The sequence below is a fragment of the Danio rerio genome, chromosome 2 (genome assembly GCF_052040795.2).
Source record: "Danio rerio strain M-AB ecotype USA chromosome 2, GRCz13ab, whole genome shotgun sequence".
NCBI classification, from domain to species: Eukaryota; Metazoa; Chordata; class Actinopteri; order Cypriniformes; family Danionidae; genus Danio; species Danio rerio.
In genome coordinates, this window is record NC_141022.1 from 41,095,635 (window position 1) to 41,120,000 (window position 24,366).

Consider the following 24,366-nt stretch of genomic DNA (forward strand, 5'->3'; position numbering starts at 1 on the left):
GGGGTCACCACAGCTAAATGAACCGTCAACTACTCTGGCACATACATGTTTTATACAGCGGATGCCCTTCCAGCCACAACCCAGTAATGGTAAACACCCATACACTCTTACATTCACACACATTCATACACTTCAGCAAATGTAGTTGCCAATTTAGTTCAATTCACCAATAGCGCATGTCTTTGGAGTGTGGGGGAAAGTATTGAATTTTCAATATCAGGTCAACAGAGAAGAATAAATCTCCCATAATGCAACTGTTAATAAACAGGAAACACAATAGCTACATTCAAAATCGCCTACTACTCAGTAGGTAGTGCATTTGAATTTAAATGTACTACTCATCCATTAGAAAAGTACGTTCTATACAGTATGAATGAAACTCGGAAGTACTACATCCGCCATTTTATCAGGATCACATAACCACGTCAGTTGCGTCGCTTCACTCCCATTCATAAATTCTCTCGTGGTGCATCTAGGATAGTGTAGCGTGCATCAGATGCGCACTTCAGAATCTCACTGGCAGAAGTAGGTCATCCGGGTACTTCTCGCATACTATTTTTCGAATTGTACTACTCGGCTCGCATACTTTTTTTAGCGTACTATATAGTATGGAAGTATGTGATTTCGGACGTAGCCTAAGTAATCCACTTAATACAGAACATGTAAATTAACAGATATTTTTTTACAGTGCAGTTAATATAAAATAGAATGTGGTGTTTAACAGAATGTGTTTTCTAGGGTATTAGTTTTACAATTAGTATTAGAAGAGTTGAACTTCTACACTACAAATGGTTGAAGTCAGAAAAGCATTGTTTATTTTCAGAGTCAAAAGCTTAAAACATATCTGCAACCTAACAACCATAAAGCATGATTTTTCATCAATCTATTTACTGCATTTACTTATAACCATAACTAGCGACATCATCAAAGTTTATGTATGGTGTCAATAATACAAAAAAGGTCAGAAACCAGCTTCCAGTCTGAAACATCAAAGAAAAGGACGAGCCTGGTTTCCAAAGAGCAGTCTCCACATTGAGCTAATGCTGATTCTTAGATGTTAGCTGTTGCGTGCAAAAGCAGCTGTTGTGAATGGGTCATCTTTTACCACAGCCTCCACTACCACTTGGGTAATGGACTGGTTGGGAGCAGCGGGGCTTATGGGAGGTAGGGGAAAACTCCAGTACGCAGAGTCACTTAGATCCAAATCATCCACCTTCAGCCCGCTGCGGGGACGCGCAAGCCGACGCTTGTGTTTGAGGCGCTTACGGTTCTCAACCATAACCTATGACACGTGAACTAGTTTAGGTGGAACAAAAGAGTGACTTGTACCTGCTGATCCAGTCCATTAAAATACATATAGCACCTACTGTATGACATTCTCTCAACATACACCAGTGTTCAAAAGCTTTCTATGTTTGTCAAAGGAGCATTTATTTGCTGAAAATAAGTAAATTTTGTCCATGCCATATAAAATTATCAAATGTAGGGTGGCTGAGAGAGCTTAAGTTGCAGCAATTTAAGAAAGCACATGAAATAACACCAGCAAATTATGAAACGATCTTCAAGGTTTTATGACAAGCGTGTTGCAAATCCTCACAACGCAAACATTTAAAAAAAAATGCCCTGTAAGTTTTCACAATGCAAACTAATTAAGAAAACCCAATGCAATTTCTCACAACACATGAAAATAGCCTGTAACATAAAAGGACCCAAAAAAATGAAGGACACGGCTGGGATTTGCTTATTGTGTTATTACTATTACTATTGATTAAGTTGTAGGTGATCTTTGAAAGGTAAGTTGAACATCCTGATTACACGATTTGTTTGTTGTACATTATTATCCAAAATAACCATAAGCTAAAAAGCTGGGTCCGTCACATTTTTGGGTGCCCTTGAAACATTTCCACTGAGTTTCATGCTATTTGCATGGATTGTGAGAAATTGGAATGTGTTTTCTTAATTTGTTTGCATTGTGAAAATTTGCAGTACACTTCACTTTCTTAATGTGTTTGCATTGTGAGGATTATTTGCTTTGTTTTTTGTAATTGCATCAGTTTTCATAAATTGCAGCACATTAAGCTCTCTCAGCCTCTGCATAAATGAGACCTATTATGCTTTTTATAAATTTTAATACAAGAATTTATTCATCACAGAACATATTTGTGAGGTTTTAGTTGAAAACACCCCAGATCATTTATTATATCATGCTGTAGATGCCCAATTTTTTTGTGAAATAATAAAAACATGCTGGTTCTGTGCATGTCTCTTTAAATGCAAATGAGCTCTTGCTCTCTGCTGCCTTTTCAGGAAAAGGCAGAGCCTCTACAGACTATGATATGCAATACAATATGCCCAATTTTGGTTTTATCACATCTAACATGCTCATGTAACATTGCAGATCTTCATAATCATGAACGTTTATTAGCAGCAAGCATTTAAAAGCCTTGTTTCCTCAAATAATATTTTCTGAGCATGCACAACCAAGGCACTCACACAGAAATATAGGTGTCAAATGACACATGTTGTGTTATAAAAAACCTAAGGTTTTTTTTAGCATCTTATTGTCTGCAAACTATCAAATACACACAAGGTTACATCTGAAACAGCAGATTTGTGGGGACTGCATTAAAAGTCTAGTGGATTTTAACTATTTAACCACACTACAGACATACAGTTGAAGTCAGAATTAATACCCCCCCCCCCCCCCCGGAATTATTAGCCCCCAATTATTTGTTCCCCAAATGTCTGTTTAACAAAGAGAAGATTCTTTCAACACATTTTTAAACATAATAGTGCCATGATGACCAGGGCCGGAGCAAGCTGAACTGCAGCTCTAGGCAGAGGACGATCATGCCGCCCTCAACCCCAATGTGAAAACAAAAGTGACCGGTTATGAAAATGAAGTGAGGTGTCGCGGACGCGCGGGTTCTGAGGGAGGGAGGGAGGTGTCGCGGACACTGCGCTCTCTATTCTGCCGCCCTATGCGCGGATATAACTGAAGACACGCGGGTGCTGATGATGGTGTCGTTGACGTCGCCCTCTCTATTCTGTCGCCTATGCGCGAATATATCTGAAGACGCGGGTGGTGAGAGAGGTGTCGCGGACATAACTGAGGACACGGGTGGTAAGGGAGGTGTCGCGGATGCCGCCCTCTCTATACTGCCGCCCTAGGCGGCCGCCTAGGTCGCCTCTATGGATGTGCCGGCCCTGATGATGACAGTAAATAATATTTTACTAGATATTTTGAAAACACTTCTATACAGCTTAAAGTGACATTTAAAGGCTTAACTAGGTTAATTAGGCAGGTTAGGGTAAATAGGCAAGATATTGTAGCACAATGGTTTGTTTTGTAAACTAACAAAAAAGATTTTAGCTTAAAGGATCTAATAATTTTGTCCCCAAAATGGTGTTTAAATAATTAATAACTGATTTTATTCTAGCCAAAATAAAACAAATACAACTTTCTCCAGAAGAAAAAATATTATCAGACATACTGTGAAAACTGCCTTTTGACTCTTTTAAACATCATTTGGAAGATATTTAAAAAAAAAGAAAAAAAAAACCTAAGGGGGGCTAATAATTCTGACTTCTGTACATTAACGTTCAATTAAAAGAAATGTTTCCATGTTAAAAACAAATATTCACATAATGGCACCAAACGTTTGAACAGTATATTATACGTTTACACATGTTTGTTTTTCCGCATAAAATATGAAAGTAAATTATTTTTGAAGTAGTCACAACATTTTTGATTTGACAAACAAACATTACAAACTTTTTGACAAACAAACATTACAAACTTTTAAAGAGTACCTCATTCCTGGATGATGAGGCTGAGCTGTCGGACTCTGAAGAGCTCATCCTAGACACATTATCCAGAGACAGAGAAATACCAGGTTTTCTAAAATATAGAAAACAGTAGCAAATAAATATGAGAAAATCACCCAGTCATTATTGCAAAATAAACTCTGGCAAAGTGAAAATTTATAACCAAATGACTAAACACAGTTGCATAGATGTTTAAAAAAAATTAAATATTGATGGTATTTTTAGGAACAAGAGTCAAATATATAGTTTATACAAAATTAATCACAAAAAAATGAACATAAAAGAAAGTCTATTCTACATAAATGAACATATAAGAACATTTTATATATTCTATGTACAAATGAACATAAAAAGTCTATTCTATATAAATACTGATGGTTTTTCCAGGAATAACAGACACATATTTCATTTAAATACATAGTTTACATAAAAATAAAGCAGAAAAAAAGAAGTCTATTCTAAAACATGACCTAAAGTGAATTCTTACATGAAACCTATTTTCTCATGGCTTCGTGGCTTTATCTCATCGATGTTCCCCATACGAGCGGAATCACTGCTCCTCTCCTTCCACTTCTCTGGCTTCTCTGTCAGCCTGTTTGACTTGTTTTGCCGCTGTAGCTGTACAGTATGTTGACTATCATTATAGGCACTTTGGCTCATGTTCAGTGGTAGAGACACAGGCCGAGGGAGGCCTGAAGGAGACGGATGTCTTTCTTTATTGCCAACCATTCCTCGATTACTCCGACCCAGTCGGTCCTCTTTAACACTAAGTTGCTTTGTGATTCCCGGAGTAGGTTGTGTTGGGATTTTAGGTTTGGTGTCTGTGTTTAACTGTGGTCTCGGTTCATCAGTTTTCTTTGATTCAGCTGTGCGGGATTCATTAGGCAGTGAAGGCAGTGGTTTGGGCTGGCTGGGCTTCTTCTCCTCAATCTTGTTCAGATCTCTCTGAAATCTAAAAAGGACAAACAAATTACTAAGACTTTTGAACAAAACCTGAACAAAAACAAACCAAAGATAAACTTGACATACGCCTGTGCTTTGAGTTTTTCTTGCTCTGCTCTCTGCCTGGACTTTCGCCATGCAATCTGAATCACAATAGCAGCTCTGCATCTGTACGTCTCGCGCACAAAACGCCATGATCGCTGTGGGATGAGAGGAGGAAAAAATGGCTCGATTATCATTTATTTAGCTTCCCAAACATATTTGCAATACATTTGAGTGTGAAGATGGTCACAAATAAATTATAAATACTGTAAAAGTGTTACATAATATATGCAGTATAAAGTGCAGGACAAAGTACAAATATTTTTTTCCATTTGAATCTCAATATCGAATACAGTTGTGCTGCTATATATTTTGTGAAATCAATGGCATTATCATAAAGTATGCTAATATGACTTTTTTGTAAAAACCATATTGAAAACAACTTTGTTTTTATTTATTTTTTCATCAGATACATTAGATTGATAAAAAGTGACAGTAAATGCATTTAAAATATATGTATAATGTAATGTTTATTTCAAATAAATGATCTTAATGTGACATTTCAACTAATTAAAAAAAGTTTAAAAAAATATAATTTGTAATAATATTGTCAGTTTACTTAAAAACACGAAGCAGATTTTTTTTTCATTTCACAACTATTATTTGTGATTTAGCACTAATTATAGCTAATCATAATAGAATGGCAAATTAGCACATTAGAAAGATCACTTTTTTGAAACTGAACAAATAAACATCCTTGGTAAGCAGAAAACACATACACTACCTGAAAAAAGTCTCGTCACCTATCCAAGTGGAACAACAAATACCAACTTGACATTTAGATTATCATTTGGTATCAGAAGTGGCTTATATGAAAGACAAAGGCCTCTAGTTTACGCTTATTTTACCACAAAAAATATAATCATGCATTGATTTTTAATTATTTAATTAGGACAATAAGGTCTGACTTTGCTTAGACAAAAGTCTTGTCACTTAACAGAAATAATGTACAGATGTATGACTCCCATGAGCATCCATACATCTCTGCAATGACTCAAATAACTTCATAATAAAGTCATCTGGAATGGCAAAGAAAACGTTCTTGCAGGAGTTCATCAAGATTCTTTGGACTCGTCTTTAATGCCTCCTCCATTTTACTCCAGACATGCTCAATCATGTTCATCTCTGGGTGACTGGGCTGGCCAATCCTTGAGCACCTTGATCTTCTTTACTTTGAGGAACTTTGATGTGGAGGCTAAAGTATGAGAAGGAGCGCTATCCTGCTGAAGAATTTGCCCTCTGCTGTGGTTTGTAATGTAATGGGCAGCACAAACGTCTTGATACCTCAGGCTATTGATGTTGCCATCCACTCTGCAGATCTCTTACACGCCCCCACACTGAATGTAACCCCAAACCATGATTTTTATTTCACCAAATTTGACTGATTTCTATGAGATTCTTGGGTCCATGCGGGCTCCAATAGGTCTTGTGCAGCATTTGTGAGGATTGAGATGCAATTCAACAGATGATTCATCAGAACAAATCTACCATTTGCCACTTTTCCAAATGATCAACTAGAAATCAAGTTTTATTTGTTGCTCAGGCAACTGGGATCAACAAAAAGACTTTTGTCAGGGGGTGTATTACTGTATGTTTTCACTCATTACAAACTTGTGAAAATACATTATTTCATGCATTCATGTGGGCCTACATTGCTTAAAACTCGTAATAGGTAGCAAGTAAATAAGTGTATGTCATAAGGTTTCAATTGGTAAAAAAAGACCTGTCTCAAAAAATAATCAGAACCCAGAAGTAACTGCTGATATTCTGAAACCATGATGGTGTAAAGTCCCTGCCGGAGCAAACAAATCATTACCTGTATTGTTATAATTCCTTTCCTCCCACGTAGATACTGTTTCCTCATCAAACAGGCTCGAAACCATCTCTGGAGAATTATAATGCGCCGCATGACTTCTTTATGAAGAGTTTCCTGAAGTATTTGTCTCTCTGACTCTTTCAGGAACACCTGTGCACATTGTTTAAGAGTCAATTGTGGAAATACAATACGCCCAACAAATTGTTTCTTCAGTAAAATGTGTTACTGAAACAAACCTTGGTACGGCCAATCTGAAAACTGGAGCCGGGTAATCCCATTTTAGTCAGCAGGTTAGTAATGTCCTCCTGAGGTGTTGATATTTCCTTTGGCAGCAGCACTCTAAACTGATCAATAAACTCCTGCAGAGACAGTGTAAGATTGCCTTCAACAACAAAATGAACATGCAAGAAAAATGACAAAAGAAAGAACGTTAAAAGCATCGGACCGATGCGATGTGAATTGCTCAGGTTTTGCATATATTCAAGACTACAGACTTTTACATTTATTTTTTTACCAGACACTCTTATCCAAAGCAACTTTCAAATGAGGATGAAAGGAAATAGGAGCAATATATAGATGCCATGATCAGTCCAGAATAGTTGAGTAGCTTTTTATACACACGCACGCACGCACGCACGCACGCACGCACACACGCACACACGCACACACACGTTTGTTTGTTTTTGTAAAAAGTGGGTACATTACATAGACTTCCATTCATTTTATACAGCCCAAACCGTATATTATATTGCCCTCACCCCACCCACCCCTAAACCCAACCATCACAGGAGTCAGTGTGCAGCTTTACTCTCTGATTAAACTCATCCTGTGGGATTTAAGCTTTTTGAAAAAATGAGGACGTCACCAATGTCCCCATATTTCACCTCCTTTTTGTAATACCTGTGTCATACCCATGTCATTATACAGATTTGTGTCCCGATATGTCACAAAAACACGTGTACACACACACACACACACACACACACACACACACACACACACACACACATATCTACCTTTTAGTAGGGCTGCACAATATTGGAGAAACCTAACATTGCGATATTTTGTTATTTTGCGATATGAATACAATTTCAATAGATGCCTTGAATATCACTATTTGTAAAGAAGTTCTATTTTTAGATTGATTGGTATGATTGATGATTGTGTAGTGGGAATGCATTAGCATAACATCTAATAAACAATCTACAAGCATATATATATATATATATATATATATATATATATATATATATATATATATATACACACACACAATCAAGAAAAATATACATTAGAAATAAACAGTGATTTCATATTTTCAGAGTCTAACAGTATTCAGGAACATAAATTGAATAATACAAATAAAATAAAATCATTATTAAAGTAAACAAATAGTACAATTTCATATTCCTGAATATTTTAGAATCATACAGTATACTGTCACAGGCCTCAAAAACACATGCAAATGATAAACTAGATTACAAGCTTAACATTGGATATCCAGTGATGTGACTAATGTGAATGATCACATTGCAATATTGATGCTGAAATGATAGATTGTGCAGCCCTACATTTCATACACACATATATACATACATTTACAGTGCTCAGCATAAATGAGTACACCCCCACAGATCTCTCTTTTATCTTTTATCTCTTATTATTTTTACAGGATGCTTTACAATAATTTATTTGTGTATATACAATAAATGTATGCTATAATAAAACAGTAGATGGATGGATAGATGGATAGATAGATAGATAGATAGATAGATAGATAGATAGATAGATAGATAGATAGATAGATAGATAGATAGATAGATAGATAGATAGATAGATAGATAGATAGATAGATAGATAGATAGATGGATAGATGGATAGATGGATAGATAGATAGATAGATAGATAGATGGATGGATGGATGGATGGATGGATGGATGGATGGATAGATAGATGGATGGATGGATAGATAGATGGATAGACGGATAGAAGGATAGAAGGATAGAGGGATAGACAGACGGATAGATAAAAACTGTTTGAAAAAAGATAGATAGACAGACAGACACCCCCCCAGACACACATATACATACACAAATGAATCCCTAACACTAACATTACAGTACAGAATGTCTCTTCCAACAGTATCTAGAACAGTACAAACATTTGTTTCATGTTTTAAAGCAATAATCTTTAAAAATATTAACATTTACTGAGTCATATTAAAGATGAAAGTAGTAATATTACTTTATAGATAAGTACCTTTATGACTAGACATAAAACAAAAATCAATATGCATATCCTAAGAAAAACTACTTATTAATCTCTGCTCTTTTTTTATTAAATTACTCCTCAAATTCAGGCATCATTAGTCATTACATTAATTATATACAAAAATTAAAAAAAAAATGTATTACTTTATTCCATTCAATTATTAGCCCTAATGAAATGTAACACATTTTAAAAAGTATTTCAGTACATTACCCTAAAGGTGAATTTGGCTCCATATCCAGACCTTCTAATCCGAACGGTTTGTAACATGCCGGTGTATCTCAGTTGCTGAAGAACTAGAGCATCATCAAAGTGCATTTCCCTCTATAAACACATCCACCAACATGTATGCATCAACATTTATCACCCAAAACATAAACAGATTCCACAGATTTGTTACAAATCTTCAAACGAAAGCTCTCCGCCATACCTTATCCCCATTTGATCTGATACAGCGAACAAAGAAAGGTTCTGCTTTCCTCAAGGTTTCCAACAACTTGCTTAGGGATGCCTGAACAGACCAAGACATAAAAGCATGTGACTCATTGATTTGTCCATCAGCATCCATTAAACCCCTGCAAATCATATCAAAACCTCCCCACAGCTTTGGGGGTCTGAGCCTTTTATCTCATTTACAACTACCACAAAACAGGCTTTCACAGAGCCGGAGCAAACTGATCCCTGAAACCTCAGATGCTGGAGATTACTCCATGCATTTTTTTTTCCACGCTAAGATGATAATATTGAACCTGGAATTGAGCGCTGATGCTAGGTGGTTTCTTCTTGGTGTGCAGATGGAGCAGGGATCTGGTCACGCGGTTGTGCTGTGTCAGGGCCATGATGAACTTCAGAGAGTGTGAGTCGATGAGATTCTGTAGAGGACAGTAAAGCTTAGTGTTATTACTCGCATTTTTGAATATAACCAATTAACCTTTTTGTGAGGTTAGGGATGTTTTCATCCACTTGGAGGTGATTTTGAGTCACAATTTGGACACAACCTTCTCCGTGTTTAGCAAATGGAATAATTTTTGGTGACATTATTTTGACACATATTTTGGGGAAATTACTTTGAAATTTTTCAAAAATTCAAAAATTCGCTCTAAGCAAATTCACAACCTTTTCGTTATGTTTGTAGCTGCTTTTGCTCCGTTGACTTCCTTTATATTGACATTTGATTGCAATGCCATGACCATGTAACCATCAGTTACAGTTCAAACAAGCTTAGTCTCTGCCTTCTATATGGAGTATAGTGTGTGTGTGTGTGTGTGTGTGTGTGTGTGTCTGTGTGTGTGTGTGTGTGTGTGTGTGTGAGAGAGAAATTGCACAATTTTTTTTTACACCAAGTGGTGCTTGACCATGTACAACTCACACATGCCTACTTCAATAGATGATGATGATGTAGTGTGTGCATGATGGTCATATATAGAAGTAGATTTAAAAGTAGATTCAGCTCATCATCTCTGCCGTTATACGCAATGGAAATGTGGTGACTGTTTTTAGTATTGCTTCCTGTAGTTAATAATTGACTGTGTTTTGTGTTTGAACTCCTATGTAAAGTTAGCAAACTGCTCGTCTTTACATTTAATGTGTAATAAAAGCAAGAAAATTATTAAATAGGACATTATACCGGAAACATACATTTTTATGTATATAAAATGTGACAGGGCTTTCTGTCCTCAAAATATCATACAAAACAAGCTAAAATTATACAATTCAATGATAGAACGCATCCTTGATCACTGTCAGCTTTTCCATTAAATGAGGTCACTTCCGAGTCACAGCCTTATAGGTGTGTTGAACACATCTTATGTTAAATTGAATACAAATGTGACAGGACTACTAACAGAAACATGGGGACAATTGTTAATGCATTTGTATTATATATCTGTAGTATTTATTTGTGGAATTGTAATTTCATGTTTTTAATCAAATGATGTGAATGATAACAACTTAAACTTGCTTAAAGGTTTTTTTCTTCTAAATTACATTTTTTTTAGCAGAACAAAACAGGGTTTGTACATTTGTAAAGTGTTTTTAACAAAGAACAAAAATCTGAGAACCAAATGAAGGACATATTCCTTTACACAACTCACAAAAATGGACCATCAGTCCATTTTAGAAATGTTTCAGATGAAACACTTTTTATTGACTGTGTTTGTGTTTTTTTTCAGGGACAGATAATGTATGACTTTGACAGAATGTCCCAAATGAGTAAATTCATGAATACATAATTAAAGGAACAATACAGTACGACTCATAAGTAGATTCAGAACAATGGCAGATTTAGCTCTTCCCTTGTGAGAGGCTCTGAAAACGGTGTGCATTTTTTTACATTTCTATTTTCATTCATTTATACATTTACTGTTCATTTAATAACTGTCTATGGTTTGAGACACTTTACATATAATAATTACTGTGCATAGATTATTATTTGCTCTTATGATATGCACAGGCTGTTAAAACAGAAATATTTAGGAATGTTCCCTTCTGTAAGTCATAAGTACCAAATGAGGCTTTTCAATTTTCTTCTTTTTAATGCAAGAAAATGTATACTTTTACAATGGATCTCAGATGAGGCTCCCTCTGTTAGGATGTGGCACCGAACTATTCTTGAATACGTGTCGTTAGATCACCTGACCTGTATTGTACATTATAAAAATGGAGTTTTTCATAAAATCTTTGAACCTTTACTGGCATATACTGATATTGATATTGCTTCTATCCTGACAAGAGGATTTATTTAAGAATGTCATGGTTGGCTTTATTGACTGTTTCACACTTACTGTTAATACTTCAATATTCTTTTAATTTTCCAGACCTACTGAATTCCCATGTATGTATATGGGCACCTGTAAAGCCCTATTTGTGTTTGTAAGCTGAACTGTACCTTCCTGTTTGTTTTTTTGTCATTTGTTTAACTGTTGTTGTCATTGGATCATCATTATTTTGCAAGTATGCAGTTTTATTTATTTATTATTATTTGTTTATATGTATATAAAAGCAAAAATGTAATTAATAATAAATTTATATATATATATATATATATATATATATATATATATATATATATATATATATATATGTTTTTATCTTTACATACAAAAAACAGAAATATTTCTAATATTTCTAATATTTTAACAGGACAGAATCCTTATTTATCACTGATCATAAAATGATTGACAACGATTCACACTTAATGTGATATGCAGTTAAATTATTAAATAAATGTGTACTAACACATTACATTAATTATCAAACAAATATGTGAATAAGCCTAATTAAAATATAATATGTTACAAAATTTATTTAATATGTATATAGCATGTAATATATGTGACCAAAGAACATAAAATCAATCAGAAGTGTATTTTTTTTAGAGAATTATTCATAAGCTGAAAATTATATAAATAAGTGTTCCATTAATGTATGGTTTGGATAAGACAATACTTTGCTTAGATAGTTGTATTTTAAAATTTGGAATTAGAAAAAAAAATCTAAATACTGAAAATAAAAAAACAGTCCAAGTTAAGCTAAACAATACATTTTACTAATAATAAATTAAGTTTTGCAATATTTATGGTAAGAATTTCTGACTACTATCAAAATATACTTGTATAACCTAAAATATATATACAACACATAACTATTTATATATAAATAAAACTTCTAAGCAGCTTCATAGAATACGTTTAATTTAAAATTCAGCAGCTAGGATGGTTACCTGCTCGGGTGCTTCTGATCACATAACTCTAATTCTCTTTCACCTGCACTGGCTCCCTGTTCACTATCGTGTTCAATATAAAATCCTACTCTTAACATACAATTAAAAAAAAATAGCTCTTTATAACTTGGCATCTCACTACCTTACTGATCTTCTTCACTTTGCGCTCACTGAGATCATCTTCTTCTGAATTGTTATGTGTTCAAACTTTAGGATGAAGTCATTAGGTGTCAGCGCTTTTAGTTGTGCAGCATTAAAGTTATGGAACTCCAATTTCCAATTTCAAATCTCAGATAAAAACATTTTTGTTTAATAGCTTTTAATGATTTGCTGGCTTAATATCGTGTCTATTGCTTTTCACTGTTTGTATTTTTATGATGGGCTTGATATATACTGTAAGGAGTCCTTAAGAGCTTTGAAAGGTGCCTATAAATAAAAGGTATTATTATAAAAAAATATACTGAACACCAATGTTTATTATTAGCTATTCGTTGACTGCTTCAGTATAGTTAACAAACAAAAAAAGAATGATCTGTGCACCTCACATAAAAACAAAACAATGAACAATGCATCGATTTACCTTAGGAATTAGCTGCTTGTGTTTGTTTGGCCTGTTCTTCCTGGAGAGAAATGAGATTAGAAATGACAATGGTGATTTGTAAAGTAGAAAAGGTGCAGAATATGTGATATATATCCATATTAATTTGCACAAGCACAAGCTGAAACAAAGAGCAGTGGTGCCGCCACAGACAGAAGGTCACAGAGCAAGTGGCTGAGAGCACTCACTGAGAGAAGAGACGGTATTTTCTCGAAGAATTTGTGGAAAGACGCAGCTTTTGAGGAACTTCAACACCAAACTGCCTAAGGGAGCGGAGGACTTTGGCATGCAATTCCCTGATTCACCCCAACCCAAATCAGAAATGTTAAAAAAGAAAAGATAAACACTAAAAACACAAAACAAATTAAGATAGTAAGTAGTAAAACAGCTGAAACTGATCAGTCCAAATCACCAATTTAACACAACGAGCATCCAGTAAAAAGAAACGTATTAGTTAGTCTTCATTTAGAGAAGATGAAGTGAGAGAAAAAAAAGAAAAAAAAAACAAGTTAAGGTTTTAATGATTTCCATTTCAAATTTTCAAGCTGATGTAAACTTACTTCTTGCTTTCAAACGTTGCAAAAATGTCCTCAAATGCTTCCAGTGGATCTTCTTCAGATCGATCAAAGGAAAAGTCAATCCTAGACTGGCTGCAGAAATTGAAATTAAAATATAAGCAGCTAAAAATCAAAACTTAAAACACTGATATGGAATAGCTACGGCTGCGATAAAACACAAACAAAAAGTATTATGATTATATCCATAGAGTTTCACTTCAATTTAACAACAATGCAGGCAGTGACGGATTTAGGCCTGGACAATATGGGCTATCTCCCAGGGCAGCATCTTGCTGGCGGCGACATGGGGAGATGGTGTAAAAAAAAAAGTGTCCCAGTAAAAATCAGCTGTGCACCAGGAAAAGCTTTGAGATAGGATTTACTTTATGACAGTGTATTAATTTAGGGTGGTAAAGCCAGAATAAAGAAATTAGGGGTCATTCACATTTGGTGTCTTTTGCATACGCAAGATTGTTATTCCTTACTGCAACCAAAACAACGCTGGTGAAAACAAAATGATGCATGCATGCAGAAAACCATTCCTGCGCACCTTACTTGCACCGCTCCTGCTCCCAGTGTGAATCCCGGTTGTTTTCTTGCACAGTGATAAAATATGCGCAGCTCATGTGCTGTGAATCCGGAGTAATAGCCTTTAATGCAGATATGTAGGCATGCAACAAGTTTTGCATCGACAAAACTAAAGTTTATATAATATGATGATGATGTTACTTTGACTATGAAGCAGAAAGGAGGGATGTCGAGTCAGGGAGGTAACCAAGACTTCATAACATTAAATCTCTGCCATGAGTTGGGTTTAAGGGTCATCATATTTTTTGTGTTCTATAGAATTGTCATAATGAATATTCTTGTAAAAAATTTTGTAAGAGATCTTAGCCTCTCACTCCAGTTTTGTGTCTTTACGTTTTTTCCAGTTACATTTACAGTATGATTGCTTTCTGTTATTTATTTAGAATAATAATTGTATAATAATAGTAAAATAATATTTTTTAATTATAATAAACATAAGCAAACTGTTATATTTATAGAAAATAAATAAATATATTTAAATGTGTTTAGAATAAATATTTATAAATATAAATATTTATTTAAATATTTGTAAAAAGGGCAGCACGTGGGCGCAGTGGGTAGCAATGTTGCCTCACAGCAAGACGGTTGCTGGTTCAAGCCTCGTCTGGGTCAGTTAGCATTTTTGTGTGAAGTTTGCATGTTCTTCCTATGTTCACGTGAGTTTCCTCCGGGTGCTCCGGTTTCCCCCAAAGACATGTGATATAGGTCCAAAGAAATGTGATATAGGTAAATTAGGTGAGGTAAATTGTCCGTAGTGTATTTTATCTGAATGAGCGTGTATGAGTGTTTCCCAGTGTTGGTTTGCAGCTGGAAGGGCATCCACTTCGTAAAACATATGCTGGATAAGTTGGTGGTTCATTCCATTGTGGCAACCCCAGATTAATAAAGGGATTAAGTCAAGGAGAAAATGAATGAATGAATATATAAACCATTCCAAATATTTAAAAAATTTATTCATTAATTTTCTTTTAGGGGTGTCAAAATTAATTGTTTCTGCAGGGCATCGCGATGCGGACGCAGACAATTTGGTATCGGTTCAGTAATAGATCAACCAGTTATTATGTACTGACATCATTTATCTCATATGCACTGTATTGCGGTAGCTTACTATGGCAAGGGAGGCGAGCACGAGTAATTAAAACACTCCAACTACTTTAAAAATGCACAATTCACTGTGCGTGTTTGCTGGAGAGTCTTTCACTGAGACTGAAGTTACAGCAGAAGCCCCTAATCCCCTGCTGGAAAAAAATAGAAGTAAACTTCATTTCTGTCTCTGTGTCTCTTTCTTTTGCTCACTGTGAGGTAACTTTTTGTGTCCTCTCGGTTGTTACAGCAATACTAGTGGATCCCGACAGGAGCGTGTCTGCAGAGTGAGTTTTCTCCACTGCATCCATCATGGATCAGCTGTGATCGCTGCTGCCGTTCATCAGTGTCACTCATTGGTGAACAACGGCAGAGCATAAGAGCCAATCATAGCCCTTTCTGTTGAGCGCGTGACCAATCATAGGGGTGTAAGCACTCGCTCGACAAGGCTCAAAAAGCGAGAGGAATTTGTACGTTTGTTTATATGCTATAAATGCTCATGTCTTCTGTGCATGTACTTGAGTTTTTAAAGGTACAATTCATATATCTGTATAAAAACTGTATAAAAGGACAACATTTTATTGCAAACAATATATTTATACTTTTTAATGCAAGAGTTGTTGTGCTGTGAAGTAAAATATAAAAATGCGTATGGAAAGCATCGTCAATGCACCGGGATATCAAATTGAACTGAATCGATGGCATGATAATCGTAACCGAACTGTGAGACCAGGGGGTTCACACCCCTTATATATATAGTCAGCCACATAGTGTCTTCTTTAGGGAAGGGGGAATGTTTTTGGGGTGGTTTCACCCAGAATGCCATTTAATCTGGTACCGCCACTGAATGCAGGCTTTACCTTTGGTTATGATGATTTATATTATATTATGAAAGAAAATTTTTAATTTAAATAAAAATAAAATCCAAATATTTTAATATATTTTTACAGTATACTTTTACTGAAGATACATTTTCTTCAAATAATAATAGCCTGTTTCATGATTGGACATCCCCCGTTAGAACATGCAGAAACTAAGAAATGTAAAATAATAATAATAAAAATAATAATAATAATAATAATAATTTATTTTATTCTTAACTTTCACTTAGTAACAAAATCTATCTATTTACCTAATCTAACTTAAACCTGAAATAACTACTGAAGACATATGGCATTTATTGCTATATAATTATCAATACTGCTATATAAATATTAATCTGAAAGGATTTATTGTGATACTTCTTTTGGCCATATTGTCAAGTCATACATACACAAAAGCAAATTCAATCCATTTACCTCTTCAGTCTCTGTATTGTAGGAACAGTAGGGCTGGGCCTCCTCGATTCACCAAAAGAGCGTCTGGAGTAGCGTCTGATCTCATCTGATACAAAAACAAACACATTCAAAGAAAAAAAAATTGATAATAATATAATAATACTTCTGTGTGCTGCAAGTAAAAAGATGTTAGTAGATCACATTACCTCGATGTTTTTCGGCCCAGGTTCGTCCAGCCTTGTTAAACACAGCCAGTGTGCGTATTGTGGCCCTCAGGATCCCCCATCTGAACACAGCCACTGGATTAGCCCCGATCAGCTGCCGTAAGTAACTGCACTCACTACTACGAAGCAAAGCAACAATATCCGGCCTCATGTGGTCCGTGTTTTTCTCTCTGAAGTCCTAGAGGGCAGAAACATCTCAAATGCTGTTTTCCCACCACAGACACATCACTCAGTTCACCACTACTCGCAGTGTTTGCATAAAGGAGGAAAAAAAGTGTAGTTTCAGGGTCTGTTCCATTACCTTTATCTGGTATTTGACCTTGCCAGCAAAATGCAGAATGACAAAAGCTGGTTCACGCACTGGGGTCTGCACAAAGAACGGGTTGTCCTGGTGTTGCTGCTTAAACTTCTCTAGTAAAGTGCTGTCTGTGGCTTGAGGAAAACTAGAGAGAGAGATAAAGGCACAATATTTAAGACTAAAATACCACTGCATACCAACACAAGTGCTGTACTATATATCTAAATGTCAATATATTGTAGCCTAAGTTGAATGCAATGTTTTGGATCAAATGTATAAAAATTGATTTAACTACAATTACAATGTTGCTATTATGTATAATAAACAAAACTATATTTAATTTAGGACTAGGGTTTTCAATGGTTTGAATTCCATAGACCCTCAAATATTACATCCTAAAGAGAAGGACCCCATCATAAAAAAATGTAAAAGTTATTTATGTAGTTTCTTATGTAAAATGTATCCTATGAAGAATTGTTAAATGTAATCTTAGAGTTTTTGATATTATATTATATTATATGATATTATATTATTTTATATTATATAAATTATATTAAAATATTATATTATATTAAAATATTATGTTATATTAAAATATTATATTATATTAAAATATTATGTTATATTAAAATATTATATTATATTAAAATATTATGTTATATTAAAATATTATATTATAATATAATATAATATAATATATTATATTATATTATATTATATTATATTATATTATATTATATTATATTATATTATATTATATTAGCATAAGGTTATGTGTGTCTGAAAGCTTAGGCAACTGACTTTAAGCATATCTAAAGTGCTCTTCCATTACATGGTTAATTTGTCTGATGGCAGTTGTAGCAGCCTTTGCTTTTGGACACAGCAACCATTGAACTCCAGTGAAAAAAGTAGTTATGTCACCCCCACCCAAGCAAACGAGTGATGCGCAACACAGAGGCAGCCCATGTTGCCAGCTGTGTGCAAAGCAGTTGATTTGCGGTTCAAATCTAGTCCTGCCTCCAATCTCTAATTCACCCTCACACACCATCATAACATCACAAGCCGCAAGACAACTTTTGAACTCAACAAGAAATCTCATCGCAATTTAGTCTCGGGAGATCTCGTATCTCGAGATCTCTTCACACCCCTAATACCTTTCTATTACCAAGTGAAAATAATCTGGCGGAAACACAGTTCTTCATATTTTATCATCCAATAATTTATTTTCTTATTGATTACATAAGATCAGAAGAGAAGAAGAGAAGCTCAATTAAGATTTGAACATAATACAAATATATATACTGTATATAATATAATGGTTAACAATATATATATATATCAGTAGAAATCTGTATTAATTATATTATTTGTTTTTATATTGTTTTGATGGAGTTTATATGTATTAGCTTTATTATATAAATATATATGTATTATCTTCATGAAATGTGCATTTACATTTATTCATTTAGCACACACTTTCATCCACAGTGGCTTACTAAAGCTATGTTCACACTGAATGTTAGTGCTCATATCTGATTTTTTCTCAGATCTGTTTTTTTTGCATAGCTGTTCACACTTGTTATAAATGTGGCCAATATCAGATTTGCAGTGTGAACAGCTCATGGTCCGAAACTTATGTGCAAAAGTACAGTTATGGAGAGCACAAAATGTGTAATTATGCACACAATGTGTATCCTGTATTAAGCACATTGTCAGACTATGCTTAATATGATTATTGCTCGTTTCACAAACAACCGTGGTGTATTTCATGAGGTGTAAAGGGTTGTTCTGCTACTAATAATGCAAATTTCAGCATTTGAGTCCTAAAATAAGTCACTTGTGACTGAAAACACTGATCATTTGTAATTTATGACAACCACTACTGAAGTGAACTCATCAAGGGTTAACGAGCAGTGCAGACTGAACTGTAAAAGCAGAGATGTTATATCTCTGTTGGCAGAGAGTTATTTCATGTTACTTCAATATAAACAACATACACAAGTGGGGTTTTGGTGCTTGAGCACCTGTCCTTTTTTTCTCTCTGAGAGAAAGTTCATCCTTAATATGGAAGAACCCCTCCTTAGCACACGGATCCCCTATCCACAACACCCCCGATGCTCTTCAGCTTCGCGGTTAACCCGTGCCCCAATCGTTAACCAGATTGGCTAACAAGCACCAGTTTTGCCTTAAAAAATTTCTTTAAAATGAACAATCAACTTTCTGTTGTAAAGTAATTACCCTGTGTGCCATTCTGCTATGCTTCAAAGGAGTAGACGATGTTTGCGTATTATGTAAAAGTCACAGGAAATCCGACCTAACCTTTCACACTGTACTTTCACATTGCAGAACATCAGCTCTGTGTCTGATTTAAGACTACATATGAAAGTGGCACAAATCAGATCTGAAAAGATCAGATTTCATGTGGTTTGGGCTGTTCACACTGTCATTACCCGAGTAACATGTGGGCAAAAAAATCTGATTCGGGCCACTTTTGGCTGCAGTGTGAACGTGGCCTAATTGGTTTACATAAATCTTTTTATATTATTATTATTTATGATTTTTGAAATCATTTTATTTACACTTTTTGAACCTGGTAGCAATCCCTCATCACTCCCGGAATTTATACAATATTTGTCTTCATATTTCATGCATCTGTACTGCAAAGATTTATAGCAGTGACCACTTCAAATGTGACACACTGAAAACAGAATGTTCTTTAAGCAGATGGTTTTGCAAGGTTTTTTTTTCATAAAAGAATGAGCCCTACTTTATATTAGTTGTCAACTATTTTACTATGTGCTTAGATCAAAATAATAGGTAGTTATTATTGCAAAACACTGTTGTTGGGGGATACGGTTCATGTTAAGTTTAATGAATGGTTAATGCATTATTTAAATAAAATGCAATGTGCAATTTAACTGCATGCATCTACACAACAAGAGCTTTGTATCAAAAATATATTTCAATGTAGTTGCTGACACTTAATGTAAACTACCAGGTAATAAATGAGCAGACTTTCTCCAGCTGTTTTTTTTACATGGTGCATATGCTTTCAACTATGCTAAATATTTAAAAGGCAGTACTTTATGGGTCTGAACTCACTTGCTCTCCTCATCAAGCAGAAAAAACAGTCCAGTGGGCTTCTTGCTGAAGAGACTGATGCAGCCAATGTTGTCAGGGAAGTCAACGGTGTGCCATGTGATTCCCTCTGCCAGATATTCCTCCTAAAACACAACAAAAACAAAAAGCATGAGACAAGTGACCTTCCCATCGACCACAATAGGGGAATCACTCTGTGCAAAGTGCAACGAAAATGAAATCTCACTTGTTCCAGTGTAAATATGCGCTGGTTGCAGTAATACTGTAGTTGCTCATTAGCATAATTAATGCAGAACTGTTCAAAGCTGTTGGTCTTGAAATCTTCAAATCCAAATATGTCCAGGACTCCAATCGATAAACACTGAAAGGAAGAATTTCTGAATGAATTAAGGCCTTTTTAAGTTTATTTACAGCACTTTTCAGCAAATAAAATACATTAAATATATCAATACATTTAAAGACAATCAGACCTCTATCTTGACTATAGATTTATAATAAAGAAATAGACATATAGCGATATTCAATAACTCAATAAATCATGATAATGAACATGCACAATATATAGTTATCATTGACACTTCAAAATACTGTGAATATTTATTCATTATTAAAACTTTTAAGAGTGTTTTTAAAAATATTCAGACTGTATTTGTAGTGGCGTTCTGAAAACAGCTCCAAATGTTTGAAGACTTAATTGATTAATTAATTAGTTTAATATTTCAAATCATGAACATTTTCACAATTAGTCATAATACGTGCTAAAATAATGATTGAATATTCTGTGACTATTTATAGGATTATTGTAAATTAACAATGTGTAATAAGGCATTAATAGTTAACATTAGTTTGAATTTTTAATTAAAGTGATGATGAAAACTATAAAAGCCTTTACTAATCTTAGCTGATAACAAGTTAAAATTGTAGTTGTAATGATGTTATTAAATGGAGAATATACCTAATACAATTATGCTGTTTTTTTATACACTAAATAGTAGCTGTAATAAATCAGTTTTTTTCTCTCACGGTTGATTTTAATTAATATATTACACTTTTTGGGGGAGTTATTATCCAGTTTATTATATCCAGGGCTTGACATTAACGCCTCAATTTGGCTGGTTGAAAATCATTTTTAAATGGTAGTTTTCTTAAAAAACAGAGTTCAACAATAAGGATGGCCCAATGGTGCTGGGCCAGTGTGAGAGATGACACAAATGGCTGTGTTCTCGTTAGCAAAAGAAACCAGTGAATAGCTGAATACCAAATGTGAGGATAATCAGGGCATGGTAAGACCATCCTCGTTCACTGACGAGAGCTTCAGTATTGTGTGCACAGGTGATGTGATGCGCACAAGTTTTTAAAAACGTGCGCGCTCACGCTGCTGCTTTTGAAAATGTCTTTTTGTAAGCAGCAGCGGTTGCTGCTTTCACTTTATCCATTCCTTGAACAGATTATTAAAGGATCTAATGTTAACTATGTGCACACGATCATGCTTAGTACCTCACCCGATTTCTTTTGCTTACAGTTATTGTTGTTAATATGTTTTAATTATCATCCATAAAAATAACATGGCTTTAATAAGAGATTAACTCTGCATTTATGAAACATGATTATAATTATTTTTTAAATGGCAATTTAAAAAAAAGTAATAAAAAAAGTCTACTTATACAGCTATAGCCTTCTGGGACCCCGCCCATTGACTTGTTTCCTCTGTAGTGGACATTGTGTTTTCATGGAATTTTTTGAGCTACTCTGTCCTGTTGTACTGTTCAGAGGACATCCTGGGCTTTTTAGTGATATGTCATTTGATTGGCTTGGATGTTAGGAACCCCTTCTTACAATGCATCTAAAATGGCTGGCATAAAAAAAGCACATTTTATGAAAAGGCAAGAGGTATGTAAAATTTAGCTTTTTAAATGTTTTTTTACTATTATTATTACATATATAATTGTTTATTAAAGTGTCAGGAACAATAAATTCAGCTTTCAAAGCTGTTAACTTGTTTGTGTTTCAAAATATCATCCTTTTTTTAATGTCCACTAAAGTGGACACTAGGACCATCTTAATGTAATTAATGACTGCATGTTGTAGGAGGCAGAACTGAAGCAGAGAGGATTCTTGTGTTTTGTCTTTGTCTTCTTTGTTTTGGATAAACATCTTTGTTTTTTTTTTGTTTTTTTGAGTTCAGCTCTCTTTCAGACCAAACTCTTTCAGGAATTTCAATACAAAAGGGAAAAATGGCTTTTGTTTTGTTTTTGTTACATTAATATTAGATCATTATCCCTTTACAGCCATATCCTGTACAGTTTTGTTATCTGCGTGGCGGTGGTTTCGAACTAAAATGGTCCTGTGGTCCACTTCAGTGGACATGCTGTAAAATTAAAAATAAAAATAAAAATGTAAAAACTCTGAATTGTAGAATTAGTGTTTTACCCAATGGATGTAGAAAATCACAGAAAAAAAAAAAAAATTTTCTTTGGGTCTCAGGTGGATATTTAGCTTGTTTTGACACATTATTTAAATTTCTTGGCTAAGAACTATTAACTTATTTTTGGTGTTGCTAGAAAATAATTAGGCAAATCCTTAGTGGTGAGCCCTGAAAAGTCAAGTGAAATAAAAACTAATTGCAATACAACACTATAAAACCACAATCCATTTGCTCATTGAACAAGGTCATACATAACACACAAAAAGTGAAATGAATAAGAAGTCATAACATCTAATAGTATTTTAGCAAGACAAAGTTAAATTTATACATGTATGAAATATATTTTACCAACAACAAAATTGGTTAGAGGAAAAGGCGATGGCCATTAATGTTGGAAAACTACTAGCCACAGTGGCTGGTAATCAAAAAAGTTAATGTCAAGCCCTGATTATATCAGTTAAAAGCAACCTTTTTTGCAGCTCAGCTCAGTTTTGTAATACCCCCTAACGTGATACAAGCTTCAAAATTTTATCCCAAAAAAGTTTAGATATAAAACTGATACAGTCATAAGCCTAATACATAGTGTATTTATGTACCGGTACAGAGTCCTCCAAATCTCTCTTGTTGAGTAGAGCATGATTGATTCGCAGGACGATCCAGTCAAACAGGGCACTGTACAAAGACTTGGCCATAGAGTCTCTGGCAGTAATAGCCTAAAGACAGAGTTATTTATAGATTTGTAATTAACACATGACTGAATTAATGAATGATCAGTACATAGCAGAAAATGTCATCACATGCATCACTATTATATTATCGGTTATATTATAATTTACCTCATTGAGGCTGTAAGGCAGAATCAGCTTGTCATTAGCAGTCATTGCTTTCCTTGTAGTCAGTGCTTCAACAAGCAGCTCAACTTTAACCTGGAATTGAAAAGCAATGATGTAAGACATATTTTATGGTTATAAAGACGACATTTAAACATTTGAAAACACGAGTCTGTCAATGTGTAATGCTTTATATAACAGCTCAATTTTTACATTACATTTATTTACTTTAACAGATTAAAGCAACAAACAAACAGCAATATTCAACTGATGTGATAGTTTCTTGTTAGTCTCATGCAATATCCAAATCTCATAGTAAACTTAAATTTTTGTATTTCCCTCCAGGAATGTCAGACTTTGTGCTGTCTACAGAAAACGTGGACACCGAGTAAAAATTCACTGCCTTCCATAAAAAAAAAAAACTTAAAAAAAAACAGTTATTTTCTTTGCATTTGTTTACTAGGATAACTACAAAAATATTATGCTTCATTTCTTTAATAAGTAGCTGTTTTATATGCTGCTAGGACACCCCAGAAGATTTGTAAATAGCTCTGTCATTGTTCAAAGGAAAAAAAAGATCACGTTAGATGACCTTTTTTTTCATTCAATTTGTGCAAAAACTGTAGGAGGAAATGACTTTCTCTTTGCTGTTTTGAAAATGTAATGAACCATGTCATCACACCACTGTGTCGTATCCAACCGTGAATTAT

The 24,366-nt window shown here is 34.4% G+C and overlaps 1 protein-coding gene and 1 long non-coding RNA gene across 17 annotated transcripts in view; one reads left to right on the forward strand and one right to left on the reverse strand.

The window, feature by feature from the left end:
- LOC147846431 (uncharacterized) overlaps nucleotides 1-22,261 on the forward strand; it is a 59,260-nt gene extending 36,999 nt beyond the window's left edge. Inside the window, exons 2-3 of the long non-coding RNA XR_015478747.1 lie at nucleotides 20,774-21,540; nucleotides 21,596-22,261. This is a non-coding gene — a long non-coding RNA (uncharacterized LOC147846431). The remainder of the gene's footprint in view (nucleotides 1-20,773; nucleotides 21,541-21,595) is intronic.
- Nucleotides 1-24,366, reverse strand: part of myo9b (myosin IXb) — a 60,197-nt gene that overhangs the window by 16,409 nt on the left and 19,422 nt on the right. For 4 of the 16 annotated variants that reach the window (XM_087241120.1, XM_087241126.1, XM_087241119.1 and 1 more), the window contains exons 8-26: nucleotides 23,663-23,752; nucleotides 23,423-23,539; nucleotides 20,628-20,762; nucleotides 20,405-20,526; nucleotides 17,306-17,447; nucleotides 16,987-17,182; nucleotides 16,802-16,886; nucleotides 13,836-13,925; nucleotides 13,464-13,571; nucleotides 13,258-13,297; nucleotides 9,706-9,828; nucleotides 9,387-9,467; nucleotides 9,170-9,280; nucleotides 6,925-7,047; nucleotides 6,689-6,838; nucleotides 4,858-4,970; nucleotides 4,316-4,780; nucleotides 3,814-3,901; nucleotides 1,106-1,282 (exon numbers count right to left, since the gene is read on the reverse strand). In XM_087241120.1, the coding sequence (XP_087097246.1) occupies nucleotides 1,106-1,282; nucleotides 3,814-3,901; nucleotides 4,316-4,780; nucleotides 4,858-4,970; nucleotides 6,689-6,838; nucleotides 6,925-7,047; nucleotides 9,170-9,280; nucleotides 9,387-9,467; nucleotides 9,706-9,828; nucleotides 13,258-13,297; nucleotides 13,464-13,571; nucleotides 13,836-13,925; nucleotides 16,802-16,886; nucleotides 16,987-17,182; nucleotides 17,306-17,447; nucleotides 20,405-20,526; nucleotides 20,628-20,762; nucleotides 23,423-23,539; nucleotides 23,663-23,752 (2,556 nt within the window). The remainder of the gene's footprint in view (nucleotides 1-1,105; nucleotides 1,283-3,813; nucleotides 3,902-4,315; nucleotides 4,781-4,857; nucleotides 4,971-6,688; nucleotides 6,839-6,924; nucleotides 7,048-9,169; nucleotides 9,281-9,386; nucleotides 9,468-9,705; nucleotides 9,829-13,257; nucleotides 13,298-13,463; nucleotides 13,572-13,835; nucleotides 13,926-16,801; nucleotides 16,887-16,986; nucleotides 17,183-17,305; nucleotides 17,448-20,404; nucleotides 20,527-20,627; nucleotides 20,763-23,422; nucleotides 23,540-23,662; nucleotides 23,753-24,366) is intronic. The other 12 variants (XM_087241122.1, XM_087241130.1, XM_087241121.1 and 9 more) reach the window with 3 other exon arrangements.